Genomic DNA, 13,562 nt, shown 5'->3' with positions numbered 1-13,562 from the left:
TTAATTATTGTACGAAGCTCGCTTGGACGCGATGCGAGGAGAGTCACTGGATGAAATTTCATGCAGATTGGTGGGGCAACTCTGGACAGACGCGTTTTGCTCAGCTCCGCGACCGCATCATTCGAGTGTCGCAAGGTGTTTGTGCGGATCTGGCCCTCCTGGAGGACACAGACGGTCAGTTGTATGTGCGCTCGGAGTACGAGACAATGTACACTCGTCTCTGCAACGCCTACGAGCAAAGCGACGTTCCCGGTATAATCCTCACCGGACAGCCTGGAATCGGTGCGTTTTCTGACCTTCTACGCGACTTCCGGAGAATCCTGATGCCGTGTCGCCCAGGCAAATCGTATTTCTCAATCTACGTCCTACTTCAATGCCTAGCAAAAGAGAAACCTGTTCTTTTCACCACCAAGGAGGGCGACACGTTTTGGTTCGATCAAAATGGCGTTCAAACCTGTTTGGCCTCGTCGATGCCTCGGTGGAGACCGGATATCTCCTCCAGTAGTACTGGCCGTCAAATCTGGTCTCTGGTCGACCCTGGGGACCATAAGGTTCCCATCCCGAGGCGCTTCACCTCCCACCGCTTCATATTCTACGTTCTGTTCACCTCCCCTGACCAGTCAAGATACAAGCACCTCACCAACGAATCCGCGCGCGAGTGGTTCATGTCCCCCTGGACAGATCACGAGCTGAATGTGTTGTGAGTACCGTCGAGGTCCAAGGGTCACGGCACGGTTTCGATGACGATGAATATAATGTGACGTTCGGCCATAGATTCACGACTACCGGTATGACCGCGGCATCGACGTCCTCGTTTCCTTTCGAGGAGGTGCGGAGGCTCCGGGAACTGGCTGGCCCGTGTCCGCGCGACATCAAGAAAGCACTGGGCGATGCGAACGGGTTCGACCGTGCGCTCGGCATCGCTCACAAGTCGCTCACAACCCGCACCGTCCACGACTTGCTCGTCCAGTCAACCAGCTCCTCGAACCCTACCACCCAAAATGTCGTTCTAGTGAAGAGGAATAGCCCCATCGACGTCAACGACATGCAAAGCGACACTCCTGCCGTCACGTTCAAGACCGCCTTCGTATCGGAGGAAGTCAAGAAGAGGTACAAGCGTCTCGAGCTTCAGAATTCACAGGAGCTGTTCAACTCTTGCAACACGGGCACGAGCGAAACCGCTGTCCTCGCTGGCATCTTGTTCGAAGGCCTGGCTCTGCAGCTGCTCTGCAGCGGTGACGAGGCAGACCTCGAGTACTTTTCTGGCTTTGCACGCATGTCTGCGGCCGACACCCGGGGCGCGAGTGCCAAATCCCCAAGCCGCTTCGAGTATCGTTCTCGCGCCTCCTCCTCTGTCATAACGGTCTCGACCGATCGCACCGTCCAACTCGTGCAGACATACGATCTGAGCACGCCGCCGGCTACCCTCATTCTCGACGAGCCCAAGATTCCGATTCCCAACGTCGGAAAGATGCGCTTCCATCAGCACGAGTCTCCGCCAAGACGCACTCAACCCGGTGTATGCTACATCCCCTTAGTCCCCGCCAACCCTCTCTTCGACGCCTACTTCTACGTTCGTGCTGGCGACCTGATCACGCTCTACATCGTGCAAGTCGCAGTCAGTCGGGCTCGCACCGGTGCTCGGAGCGGGTCCACGACGGTCAAGACGTTACTCGAGCAGGCCAGAAAGCACTACGGAGAAAACATCGCCGTTGAAGTGAAGTATCTGTTACTGGCGCCGTACCGGGACGGGCTGTCTGTGGTGTGGAATATGGCGAAGGAGACAGTGGCCGATGTCCCAGGCGAGGTGTGGGTTCAGTTCATTGACATCGGCACAGGCGACTGGACTGTGGAGGCGATTACCAAACCGGAGGACTGAAGCAAGGAGACATCGATGCTGCATAGCGGACGCCGCGCACTTTCCGCTCCTGCCTCGATTCTTTGTTTGGTTTGCAGCAGTCCCGTACTTACGTCGTCTGTTGTTGTTTTATCTTACGCGCATGGGCTGTCTTTCCCCACCACCAAGATGTTCCACAGGCTCGCGCCCTCAATGTTCGTCTGCTAGAAGATGAATCAACAGGTAGTGAGACTGTGAGAGTACGTACTAGTAGAGGGAAACAGCAGAGCCTGCACACGTGATGATAGTCATCTTGAAGTGGTGGAAGGACTTATAATTACACTGCAAAGAAAGCATCCTTTCGGATATAAATTGGATTACCCAAAGTAAGCTTTTTGACAGACTATCTCTATTGCCACAAGTATAGCCTTAGATCTACCACAAAAGGCTTATAAGCCTTTCTAACATGCCTGAATGATATTCAAGATCTTAAGAACATGACTTATCTGATGACCTCTTGAAATTGAATAATGCTCACCTTTCTGCAGGAAATTGACATCGAGAAAAGGATCCGTTCGTGGCAGTGTAATTAGCCACTGCTTACCGCCAAAGGAGCTTGGCTTCGCTAGATGCAACTTACAGCACGCAGGGATATGCTCAATCTGTAATGGTAGCATATACAACGGACAGCGTCCTCGATGATGATGTATCCTAAAACACTTTACTTCCTCTACTAAGATACGGGATGTTCGACAACAACGCGGTCCAGCCGACAGTGGATAGCTGGATGAGATAACGATAGGGCGCACGGTAGCGGTACACGACGGGGACGGCCAGAGCGTGACGATAGCTGGGGGCGATTATGTATGTCGTAGCGTAGGGCGGTAAACGAGCGACGGATTAGACGGGGGACTATATCGTATTGACCAGATCATCGCAATCCAAGAGGTCGAGACGAGAGACGACATCGTACAAGGAGGAAGGAATCAACACTTCCTCGGAGTGAAGACGAGCCTGCACTCTTTCGTAGCAGGGTGGATGACCTAACGAGTGGATTAGTACGATGTATGCGTAGGTACGAAAGTCAATACTCACAAATGCATCCTTGATCTGCATTGTCCGCTCGTTGGTCTCAGTCCTGTTGGCAGAGATCTCGAAGTTTGACACGATGGCGGCAATAGCGGCGCGAACGGTGATTTGGGCGAGGTTCTGGCCGCCGCACTGGCGGGTACCCACACCGAACGGCATCAAGTGCTGCAACATCCTGCGCGAATGCATCAGCATATACCATCAGTGACATCGCGAGGAACGAACCTGGCGATTCTCTCTTCTTCGCCTTCCACACCCTCAACAGGCAGCCAGCGGTCGGGAAGGAAGGTCTCAGGGCTGGGGAACACCTCGGGATCCCGGTGCATGCTCCAAGCTTGGGTCGCGACGACGGTGCCAGGAGGGAGCGCATAACCCATCATGTCGAACGAGTCATCTACCTTCGAAGCCGTGGTGGAGCCGACGACGCGCTCCAAAAGGGAAGGTGCAGGGCCATACACGCGCATGCCTGAGTAAGCCCAAGGTCAGTCCGAATTCCATAGGTACTCCCTTCCACACTGACCTTCCTTGATGAACGCGTTCAGGTACGGCAGCTTGCACAATACGCTAAAGTCAGGGATAACGCGGCGATCAGGCATGTGCTCGTCAAGCTCGGCCTGGAGGTTCTTTAGGACGTCGGCACGGCGGGTGAGCTCCCAGCAGAAGTACGACAAAGTCGTCGACGAGGTGTCGACGCCAGCAACACTGTCAAAGGTTATTGAGCGAAAAAACTCATGGCTTGAAACAAGATAGACTTACAGGTGGCCCATGCATTCCGAGATGATGTTCTGGACAGAGAGACCATCCTGACTGCCAGAGACACGGTGTTGAAGCATCCGCTGGATCAAGGGGATCCTCTCCTCCTTCTCACCGACATCAGGCGTGGCGTGCAACTTGGCGGCGGTGTCGTCAAGACGACCGCGGACGAACTATTGAAAGGTGAGGAAGAGCCAAGATGTAGTGAACGACGAACTTACGTCGGCCATGATCTTGTCCGAGCTGCAGATGCGCCGCCATGCGTCATTCGGGATACGGCAGACAAGCTTCCACGCCCATGTCGGGATGAAACTCCGCTGTAGCACAAAACACGTCAGGCTCGGAACCGGCGGCACCGGAGCAGAGGACGTACGACGATGCCACGAGTGGGGAAGTCGCACACGGCCTGCGACAGGATGTCCTGAATGCCCATTGCCAAGTTGTCAAGGGCACCCGGACGCGAGCCGAAGACGGTGGTGGAGATGATATCGACCATGAGGTGGCGGAAGAGCTCCGAGCAGGAGACGGAGGCCTTCCCCTGCTGACTTTCGAGGATCTGTAAGACCGAAGGTCAATCAAAAGCGGCAGCAAGGAATACCCGAGACTCACCTGGACGACCTTGATGACAGAGTCTGACACTTCAGGTTGGAACTGCATGAGATGGGATAGATTGTAATGAGGCGCATACGCCTTGCGGCGCACAACGTGTTCGGAGTGGGGCAGGGTCGTCATACTACCCCAAGGAACCATCAGCTTGCTGTGTAGCGCAAGTATGAGCGCATATATGCACTCACGCATGGTCGTTGTTGTTCCTGTTAGGAGATAAAACTGATTGTTAGCCTGGAAGATGGGCGCAGATCATGCGGGAGAAGGACTGACGTAAGGAGGGCCTTGTAGAAGGGGCTTTTGTCGAACTTGTGGACGCAGTAGACGCTGCGCATGGTGGTGAGGTCACAGAAGGCGACCTTGTTCGGTCCGACGCGGACGACGGGACCATATCGCTCAAAGAGAGCCTGGACAGTCATGCATTGCTGGAGGCGAGCGACATGGGTTGTCAACCAAAAGTCCGAGATGGCGGCGTACCAGGGCCCGGGGATCGCAGCGATAGGGGAGAAGTAGAGGTTGTAGACGGCGGTGGCGCAGAGGTAGAGGAAGAGAGCGGTGATGGCGAGGACGATGAAGGATGGGGTGTTGATGGTGGACAGGATGGGGGCGGGGAGGTTCGCGGCGAGGGCGGGAGGGGCTATGATCGTGTTGGACATTGTGGTAGGGCGGATGTCGGTTTGCGGGGCGGAGGAAGAGGCGGAGGAAGCCGGGTTGTGTTGTCTGGGCGATGGTCGAGTGGTCGTCGTCGTATCGGAGGCGGCGGGGGTGGTATGGATGGCGGGGGCGGAAGGATGCGAGGAGACCCTGCTGTTCGCGGCGAGGGAGGGAGGGAAGGGGACGCGTGGTTTGGTAGCGAGGACAAGAGGAGATTATATAGGTGGCCGATTGTGAAGGTTGTCCTGGGCGGACGGAGAGCAGGGTGACTGTGATAGGACCCTCGAGAGCAAGCCTTGCGCCCGAAGCAATCTATCTCTGCCCACAAAAGGCAGTCGCCGCCCCACATGTGACGCGAGTCCCGAGCAAGAGCGGGACTCGCTGCCAGTCGCCTGCCATATATGTCCCGGGCATCAATGGCCAGGGAACGGAGCTGGTCGCCGGGAAGGCGTCGTCCGCCTCGCGCCAGGTCGCCTCCGGCAAGTCGGACATGGCCCTGCCTGCGCGAGCTGCCTCGCCGCCTTTCTGCCTCCCATCGTCCACACGCCGCGAGCAGCCGCGGATCCCCCCACAACCCATCCCCAGACCACCACCAGATCCCTGACAGCTCCGTGCCCCGACCGGTGGCCTCCTCGGGCGGGCGCACGCCGTGCTCCTGTCCACCAACCTGCGCCCGAGCCGCACGTCAGCGAATATCAAAGTCGACGTGCTCTCTGTACATAGTGCTCACCAAACATTGACACCCTCGGCAGCCAGACGCAGCTCGTACGAGGCGATCGATGCACCCCCATCTCGATATCCCGCGATCGTCTTGTGGGTGCACCCGGGTTCTGCACCCCCCCGGCTTCTCGCCGCCTAGTGGCCGCTACCCCATAGAGATCGTCGTCCGGACGCCCTGTAGCCGTACACAGATCAGTGAACCCATGATAGACGAGTGCACCCACCCACCCCGCTTCTAGCCTCGGCTCATACCCATCGAGATCACAAACGCCGCACACTTCTGTCAGCAACTGAATACACCCGGGCCCAACCGACCGCGCAGCGCTGCTAAAGCTGACAAGGCACGGCGCTGGAATGCAGCAGTGCTCTCGGTCTTAGCGATGTCAGGGCTACTCGCCTTACCTGCGCTATGGTTAAATTGCCTGAACATGTGAATCGTCCGTGGCATGCGAATTCAGCGACCCACCCACGTCATCATCTCTCTGCCCGAGCGTCCCCACTCGCGTCTAGACTACCTCGCTGCCCGGCGCCGCAGGAGCTGCGGCGCACACGAGGCCAGACGGCTTTATCGCACGAAGGTCTCCGAACCACAACACGTTCGAAGGCTCGAGGCCATGCAAACTTTTCCTTTCGACGCACCGTAACACGAGGCCCACGCTTCCATCGCGGGACATTCAAAGTCCGAGCTCCAGCAGAGACCGCCCTGCCTTGAAGAGATGACAAAAGCCTCGAGCTATCATTTATGGGGATGCCTTCGGTTTCGATCCGGCGAGTGCGTGCCTCATGCCCGAGCCCTAGCGCATTCTGGTCACGATGGAGTGTCTAAAGCGTGAATCACGTCAGTAGGCAAAAAGAAATGGCATCTCTGAACACTCACCTGAGCGCGATGGCTTCAGCAACATCGCCAGGGTCAGGACGCTACAGGAACTGCCGCTGCGACAATCGCGTTTTTCCCGTGGCGCCAGCCCCGCACACAATAAGTATCCTGGAGACGCTGTCATTATGGATGGTTGCTAGCCAGTACTTCCAACTCAGCAGCAGTCGAAACAGATAGCTCCCGCCCCCGACGTCGGGATTCGCAGCGACTGCCACCCATCGTGCTGGCATCCGAAAGCCCACGTCAACCGCCCCTGGCATCCACAGCGTCAGTATCTGCCCAAGACGCTGGAAGATCTAATAGCCTGTCGTGCGTACGTGGAGCAACAATGAGAGATGTTTGGGAACAAAGATAGTGACCAAATACAGGAAGGAAGAAGGGCTTTTATCCCGGTAGGGATGCGATTTATTGTCGCCAACTCAAATAAGCTGCGCACCAGCAGACTTTGGCTTGCCAAGGGCGCATCTGGCTGCATAGTGTGTGTGATCTAATATAGTGCGCATTTGGTGAGCGATCATCGATGACGACCACCAGGCCAGGAGAGAATTCGAACCTGAAGACCCTATGTAGCCGACACTCTCACGTTTGAATCGGAACGACGTCCAGGGAACCAGAACCGAACACTCCCGTGCGACTCGATAGCGCACTGGGAGCCTTCGAGCAGCAGCAATAGAGCCCTGGGGAAGCTCTTGGCGCATCCTGAGGAAGACTGCCCGTCGCAGCAGGTACCTCAGCTCCGAACGAACAGCGCAGTTCCAGAACGGGTTCATTGCCGACCATGGGCAGGGAGGCTCGGAAGTCCGAACCACCCCCCGCCGCACCGCACTGCGGCGTAGAGTTTCAGGCCGCAGCTCAGGGTCCGCGACAACGTGTTACGTCTCGCTGCAATGACTCCAGCGAGGCGTGGGGCCCGTGCAGCTCCTCCAGCAACGTGCGATTCGCACTGAATGCGTCGCGACCGAGCGCGTTCGCAGCGGCACGTCCGATAGCCTACTCGTCGCGCGCCCGCATCTCGGCTGTAGCGTGTCGGAAGCCGAGGACGAGGTGCAGCAAAGAAGCGTACCTGTCGGACGTGCCCCGTCTCCTCCGTGCGGCACGGCGCACGAACCCTTTCGCAGGCCAGATACATACACGACGGAGATGTCGGCGGGGTTTGGATTGAAGGCGACGGCGACGGCCCGGGGCGAGAAGGGGGCGTTGACGTTGAGCACTAGGAGTGAGGATCGAGGCTAGAGGCCAGAGCTGGGACGAGCCACGACGGCGGCTGGAAAGGCGGGAAGGCGACACACGTCACCGATGAGGGACGCGTGCACGCCATCCCAGGGGCGTGTCTCTCGAGCCTCCTGAGCAGCTGAGCTCATATGTGCTGCCGATGCCTTCGAAAGTGCGAGGAGAACCGGCCCCTGTGTGCCTCGAGGCGGGCGTTCTGGCGATACAGTGGGGAGAGAAGTCAGAAGCCAGCGGGTGGGGTTGGGCTGGCGATATGGCTGGGGGCTTGCCTGATACTTGCCATTCGGGTCCCAAGTCGCTGGCGTACATATGTCAGTCATTACAAGCGGAGGAGAGGCCCGTGCGCTGCGTACGTATTGCGTAACGCGTTTCCGTGCAGGACGCCTCCGAGGCCTTGGGCTGTCAGGCGGGAGAGATACTGTCCAGATAAACCGAGCGCAGTCCTGTTCGCGGCCGTCAACGGAGCATTCGGTCCTGCTTTGTTGGCTGGTGCATGATACGGAAAGTGAACTGCCTTCTTGTCGACGTAACAAGTCCCACTTATAGGTGACATCCGGTTATCAAGGTGCCTTGCTCTGCAATCCGTACGAGTCAGTAAACGTCCCCAACTTTCCTCAGCTTCATACCTCTAAATGTATGCATTGTCTGCAGCTCGTAACTTCCTGAAGATGCAGGCAAGAGCCAAGTTGGAAGTGCCTAAGAAGTTTGCCACTCCGGCAAACGGGCCGGTTTTGGAATGCACTGTCATTGCACATGTTCGAACCCGAAGTGTGCCAATGCCATTTCTGCGACTTCCGGGAGGTGACCTAGCCTCCTCCTGGCCTCCTCCTCGACTCTTGACTACCACTATTACCCCTGTGTCTGCGACGGTGACGACGGCGACAGCGGGGGCGACGACACCATCCGTGCCAGCTGGCGCTCCTCGGACTTGTGCATCTCAGTTCGCTTAGATCTGCATCGCATACCTGCTAATTGTCTACACCTTGTCTACACTCATCCGACATCGACCATCTCTCTGCCCCTCCCCGCTCTGTATCCTCGCTCGTGGTCGTTCAACCCCCTTCGCGCGGCTGGTGACTTACGAAGCGCTGCGGAGGATATTGACGTCGTCTGACAGGCGTTGCAGGGCGGATATCGCCTGATTGGTGCGAGTGTGCGTTGCTCCCCCGTTTTTCTCTCCTTACAGCTCCTGTAGCCAGCACGAACGCTCGAGGACACGTCGAGGACTCTCTGTGCCCTGCGAGCACATTCCCAGACTCCTTCTGCGACTCTCATCCGCCGGGCGAACGCATTCACACCCGTGCCAGCCTTCCGGGAAGCAGCGGCCCATCCATTCAACGACTGTATACCTAACACCCACCGCCATCCCATATAGCCTGTATCATCTCTGTATCATCTGCCAGCCACCTATCTTATACTCCCGACGTCCAGCATGGCCTCCTCGCAACCCCCACCGACCTTGTATATGCCCATAGTCCCTCCCCCGACTCCAGCACCGTCCCCTCCCCCAGGACAGCTCTCGTTCCACAACGGCGACCCGACAATCCTCTCTCATGCCTCTGCCTTCGCCACCCTCTCCCCAGCTGCGCGACGGCAACATCTCCACGCGCTCATCCAAGAATGCACCCCCTCCGAGCTCCTCTTCCTCTCCACGACGATCGCACCGCTGCTCAAGCGGGACTTCCTCCGCGCGCTCCCGCCCGAGGTCTCGCTGCACATCCTCAACTTCATCGACGACCCGCGGACGCTGGCGCGCGCGGCGCGCGTGAGCCGCTACTGGAACGAGCTCCTCAAGGACGACTGCCTGTGGAAGGCGATGTGCGTGCGCCATGGCTTCTCGCGCGACGTCGACGCGGTGGAGAGCTACCGCCGGGAGCAGGGCCTCGACGGGCGCAGGAGAAGCTCGCTCTCTTTGTCAGGTGCGCGCCTGCCGGATGCTGACCGGGACGGGGCGAGGATGCCCGTGGGCCTCCAGCCTGCGCGCGCGGAGATCGACAACTTCCCGTACCGCAGGTTCTTCATCTACGAGCATCTCCGGAGTGAGTGCCTTCTGTTTCGTCTGTGTGTTGTCCTAACGCAGAGATCAGTGTCGAATTGGCTCCAGCAAGGACGTCTGTTGCGTATACACCGCGCCCCGCTGCATCCTCCTGTCTCTCAGGATCTCAACGCACCCAATGCCGCCCAGGCACCAGTGGCGAACCCTGCGATCCCGACGTCAATCGCGATCGACTCATCATGGGTCGTCGTTGGTCTTGCGAACAGCCGCATCCACATCTTTAGTGCGCGCACAGGCGTGCTAAGCCGCACACTAGTCGGGCACGAGTCTGGCGTGTGGGCCGTCTCGCTCATCACAGAGGGCGGGCGGCCTGCGCCTCCAGGCGTCCCTGTGAGCGACAACTACGGCGACCCGCTTGTGGCGACTGCGCCCCAGGACGCCATGCTACCAGCGCTATTGAGGTATGCGCTCGGCTTGGAGCCTCCTGCGAGAGCGAACGGCGTCGCGCCCGATCCGTTCGCAGAGGGCAAGGCCGCCGAGCCGCCTCCGTTCGGCAAGCCGAGCTACCCTGGTGGCGCATCTGACGGGTGGGGACAACCTAACGCGCTAGTCGTCAGTGGCGGGTGCGACAAGGAGCTGCGTGTTTGGGACGTCCGATCAGGGTACGTCTTGTCTGTTGCGCGGCGCATACATGCATGCAAATACTGACGGGTTCGCTCCAGGTATTGCATCTACGTCCTGCGGGGCCACACATCGACCATACGTTGTCTGAAGGTCTTGCACGGCCGTCCGATCGCGGTCTCGGGCTCGCGCGACCGCACGCTGCGTGTGTGGGACATCCAGCGTGGGCGCCTTCTGCGGATACTCGAAGGCCACACGCAGAGCGTGCGATGCCTCGACGCGTGCGGCAACCGAGTCGTCAGCGGGAGCTACGACTGCACGTGTCGGGTGTGGGACGTCGACACGGGCGCGTGCCTGCATGTTCTGCGCGGGCACTTCCACCAGATCTACACCGTTGCATTCGATGGCGTGCGGATCGCCAGTGGGGGGCTCGACACGACCGTCAGGGTGTGGGACGCCTCGACAGGGTGAGTGACCGCGTGCGGCAAGTTCCTCGTTTATCTGACACCTGAAGTTGCTCCTGCAGCGCGTGTTTGGCACTCCTGCAAGGACACACTGCGCTTGTGTGCCAGCTGCAGCTCACGCCGACGATGCTCGCCACTGGAGGCTCGGACGGGCGCGTGATCACGTTCTCGCTCAAGGACGCCACTTTTTCCGTCGTCCAGCGGCTCGCAGCGCACGACAGCTCGGTGTCCGGTCTCCAGCTCGACGAGCGCTTCTTGGTGACGAGCGGGAACGACGGGCGGGTGCGGCTGTACGAGTTTGAGCTCGCGTCGGCCCCCAGCCCATTCGAGCCGCAGTGCCGGTTCGTGCGCGACATGTGCGAGCCGAGCGAGAGCGTGTGGAAGGTCGCGTACACGCGGGAGACGTGTGCGATCTTGAGCAAGAAGGCGGGCAAGATGGTCGTCGAGATCTGGAGCTTCAAGCCGGAGCAGGAGTGATGCATGATGCACGATGCGTGACGCATACATAGATGCGTTGCACGTCCACCCGGTTTTCTTTTCGTATTCGATCTCGCTTCGCTTTAGCTTTCTCCTGCCGCGAGCGCGAGCGTCGCCTTTGACTTGGCATCCGGCTTTTTCTGCGTTTTTGTTCACCGATACCACCGCTTCGCCTGCTGCTTACTCCAAACGGCTTTGTATATGAAGTTCTGAGGCGTGATTTTTTGTTTGAGCCCGGGACGCTGTAGACTTGTGAAATTGTACCCTTGGGCTGTTGATGTCTGCATACTCATCTACGGCAGGTCCTCATGTATATCATCCACATAACTCTGACATTATACTGTACGTACGCATCGCTATGCTATTATTGGAAGGATCGTGTAATCGATATCTGGAGTTCACTAGTCCATGGCCGGTGCTGAGCGCTGTTGGCTCAAGGGCTATGGGTTTACATGTATGTCGTGCATAGGTGCCCAGTACGACTACAGGCCAGTCGCACTTGGACCCACACCTCGCCTGGGCTTCCAGTCATATTCTAAACCACAGACAGCTCGTTCCGGCACGGCGCCGCTAACAGATACTTTACCTCAACGGCGACGGTTCCCGTACTGCTTCTTTGTCTGCTGCAATAACGTCTTTTGACGGTCGTTGTTGACGGTCGGGTTGTTGGACGCCGGTCTTGAAGAGCGGATCGGAAGCATGAGATTCGAGGGCAAAAGCGAGCTACAGACGAAGAAGAGCAGGAGGTCGGACAACCAAGCACTGGCGTTGGTTCAGCCAAGAGAACCGAAGCGTTAGTGACGTAGGCGGTAAGTACATACAGCTATTAGCCCTCCTCATTTCTCAGGAAAAGAAAAAGTGAGGCTGTGCGGGAGGACGAGCCGAGCTGATGGGAGCTACCCGGTGCAGCCATTGCCGCGCTAGGTGCAGCCGGGCAGCACGAAAACCTTCGACCTTTCTCTGCTCCCCTCCTCAAACACCATTGTATGTCGGCCTTGAACGCCTGCGCTGGCTTCTAGTAAATAATGCGCTCAAGACGAGAGGAATGACGATGGTAGTGGTGTAGGAGCGCAACGCTCCCGCCCTCCCGCCGTATGCAGGTTCCTCTCGGCTGCTTGTTGCCCCGCGGTCACCATCAACTCGCCTCGTCCTTCAGCACAGCCTCAATTTTTCTTTTCCTGAGAAATGAGGAGGGCTATTTGCAGTGCAAGTGGCCGCGCCACGTGCTTGCACTTTTGACCCGAGAAATTCAAGAAATCCAAAAATTCATTCGGGCTCGTTGCACCTCCTCGCGAGACTTGACAATGGTTCAGAAGGACTGTGCAAGGCTTCTTCAACTCGTATGAGCATTTCTAGAGACTGGCGAGCATGCTGGAGTGCTTTGAATTGATACGGCGGCGCTTAGGCGTTTAGCTTTTAGTGGAAAATGTACCAACTCGAAGCTGGAGTTCCTCCAGCTTCGAGTGGCCTTATATAGATTCCAGGATACTAGTACATGAGGATGTCGTATGTAGAGCTAGTGTACAACGCAGAAGACTCATGCGAGAGATACAAAGATGATCTAACCAAAGAAGAGCGCTAACTGAAGGTGAGCGCTAGCGAGCTCATAACATCACCCCCCCCTCAAGCATCACGTCCTCGCGATCCGGTAGACCGTCATAGTGGTGGTTGCGGAGGAAGAGGTGTGATACGGATGGTAGGCATGCGCGGGGCTTGCGGGTTCCCCGTATGGAACGCGTCTAACAGGCCCTTGCAGGAATGAAGAAGGTCGGACCGGCGTTCCCAGGTGGCTTCGTGAAGTGGTTTCCCCTTCCATCGGACGAGATATTGCAGCCGTCCCCGTTTAACTCAGGAGTCTAATATCTCTTCCGGCTCGTCGTATGTCGCCACCAGGTTGGGGATAGGGCGGCCCAAAACCTGGTTCGGGAATTCTGGCTCATGCGCCAGCCACAAGAGGGCTTCGTTGAACACCGGATGGATTGCCTTCCAGGCCTTCGGGAGCTTTAGCCGATACGCGCCTTTGCCGATCTTCTTCTCGACCTGGAAGGGACTGTATCGCTTGTCGTCGAGCTTCTTGCTCGGGCGGTCCGTAGTAATATGGTACGCATCCAGGTACACCCAGTCTCCTTCCTCATATTGACGCTGATGTGCTCTGCGCTCATCTGAGCAGGACATCTAGATTAGATTAGATAGTCCGGCCATTGCCGTTGGTAGTTAGAAGTCTTGTATCGCTGTCAG

General features: G+C 57.8%; 4 protein-coding genes across 4 annotated transcripts; 2 read left to right on the top strand and 2 right to left on the bottom strand.

Moving 5' to 3' along the window:
* Nucleotides 1-15: 15 nt before the first annotated feature.
* Nucleotides 16-2,023, top strand: L226DRAFT_529742 (uncharacterized protein). The gene is made up of 3 exons (XM_067679681.1): nucleotides 16-282; nucleotides 340-700; nucleotides 775-2,023. Exons 1-3 carry the CDS (start codon nucleotides 207-209, stop codon nucleotides 1,877-1,879), a joined length of 1,542 nt encoding a protein of 513 aa, XP_067541908.1. The 5' UTR covers nucleotides 16-206; the 3' UTR covers nucleotides 1,880-2,023.
* An 800-nt stretch (nucleotides 2,024-2,823) lies between these two features.
* L226DRAFT_453713 (cytochrome P450) lies at nucleotides 2,824-4,941 on the bottom strand (the record flags this gene model as incomplete). The annotated part of the gene is made up of 10 exons (XM_067675146.1): nucleotides 2,824-2,880; nucleotides 2,933-3,101; nucleotides 3,152-3,392; nucleotides 3,447-3,628; nucleotides 3,683-3,852; nucleotides 3,901-3,996; nucleotides 4,053-4,235; nucleotides 4,289-4,412; nucleotides 4,474-4,491; nucleotides 4,559-4,941. The coding sequence occupies 10 exons, from the start codon at nucleotides 4,939-4,941 to the stop codon at nucleotides 2,824-2,826; spliced, it is 1,623 nt and encodes a 540-aa protein (XP_067541907.1).
* Nucleotides 4,942-5,096: 155 nt separating this feature from the next.
* Nucleotides 5,097-5,776, bottom strand: L226DRAFT_135440 (uncharacterized protein). Its single transcript, XM_067672291.1, has 2 exons — nucleotides 5,659-5,776; nucleotides 5,097-5,606 (listed from the first exon to the last, which is right to left on the bottom strand). Coding segments are annotated over exons 1-2 (357 nt in total). The 5' UTR covers nucleotides 5,661-5,776; the 3' UTR covers nucleotides 5,097-5,251.
* Nucleotides 5,777-9,231: 3,455 nt separating this feature from the next.
* Nucleotides 9,232-11,324, top strand: L226DRAFT_453486 (WD40 repeat-like protein; the record flags this gene model as incomplete). The annotated part of the gene is made up of 4 exons (XM_067675130.1): nucleotides 9,232-9,805; nucleotides 9,854-10,424; nucleotides 10,485-10,850; nucleotides 10,910-11,324. The coding sequence occupies 4 exons, from the start codon at nucleotides 9,232-9,234 to the stop codon at nucleotides 11,322-11,324; spliced, it is 1,926 nt and encodes a 641-aa protein (XP_067541905.1).
* Between the last annotated feature and the right edge of the window lie 2,238 nt (nucleotides 11,325-13,562).

The sequence above is a fragment of the Lentinus tigrinus genome (assembly GCF_003813185.1).
Source record: "Lentinus tigrinus ALCF2SS1-7 unplaced genomic scaffold L226scaffold_2, whole genome shotgun sequence".
Taxonomy (NCBI): domain Eukaryota; kingdom Fungi; phylum Basidiomycota; class Agaricomycetes; order Polyporales; family Polyporaceae; genus Lentinus; species Lentinus tigrinus.
This window is presented reverse-complemented; position numbering and strand designations above follow the sequence as displayed.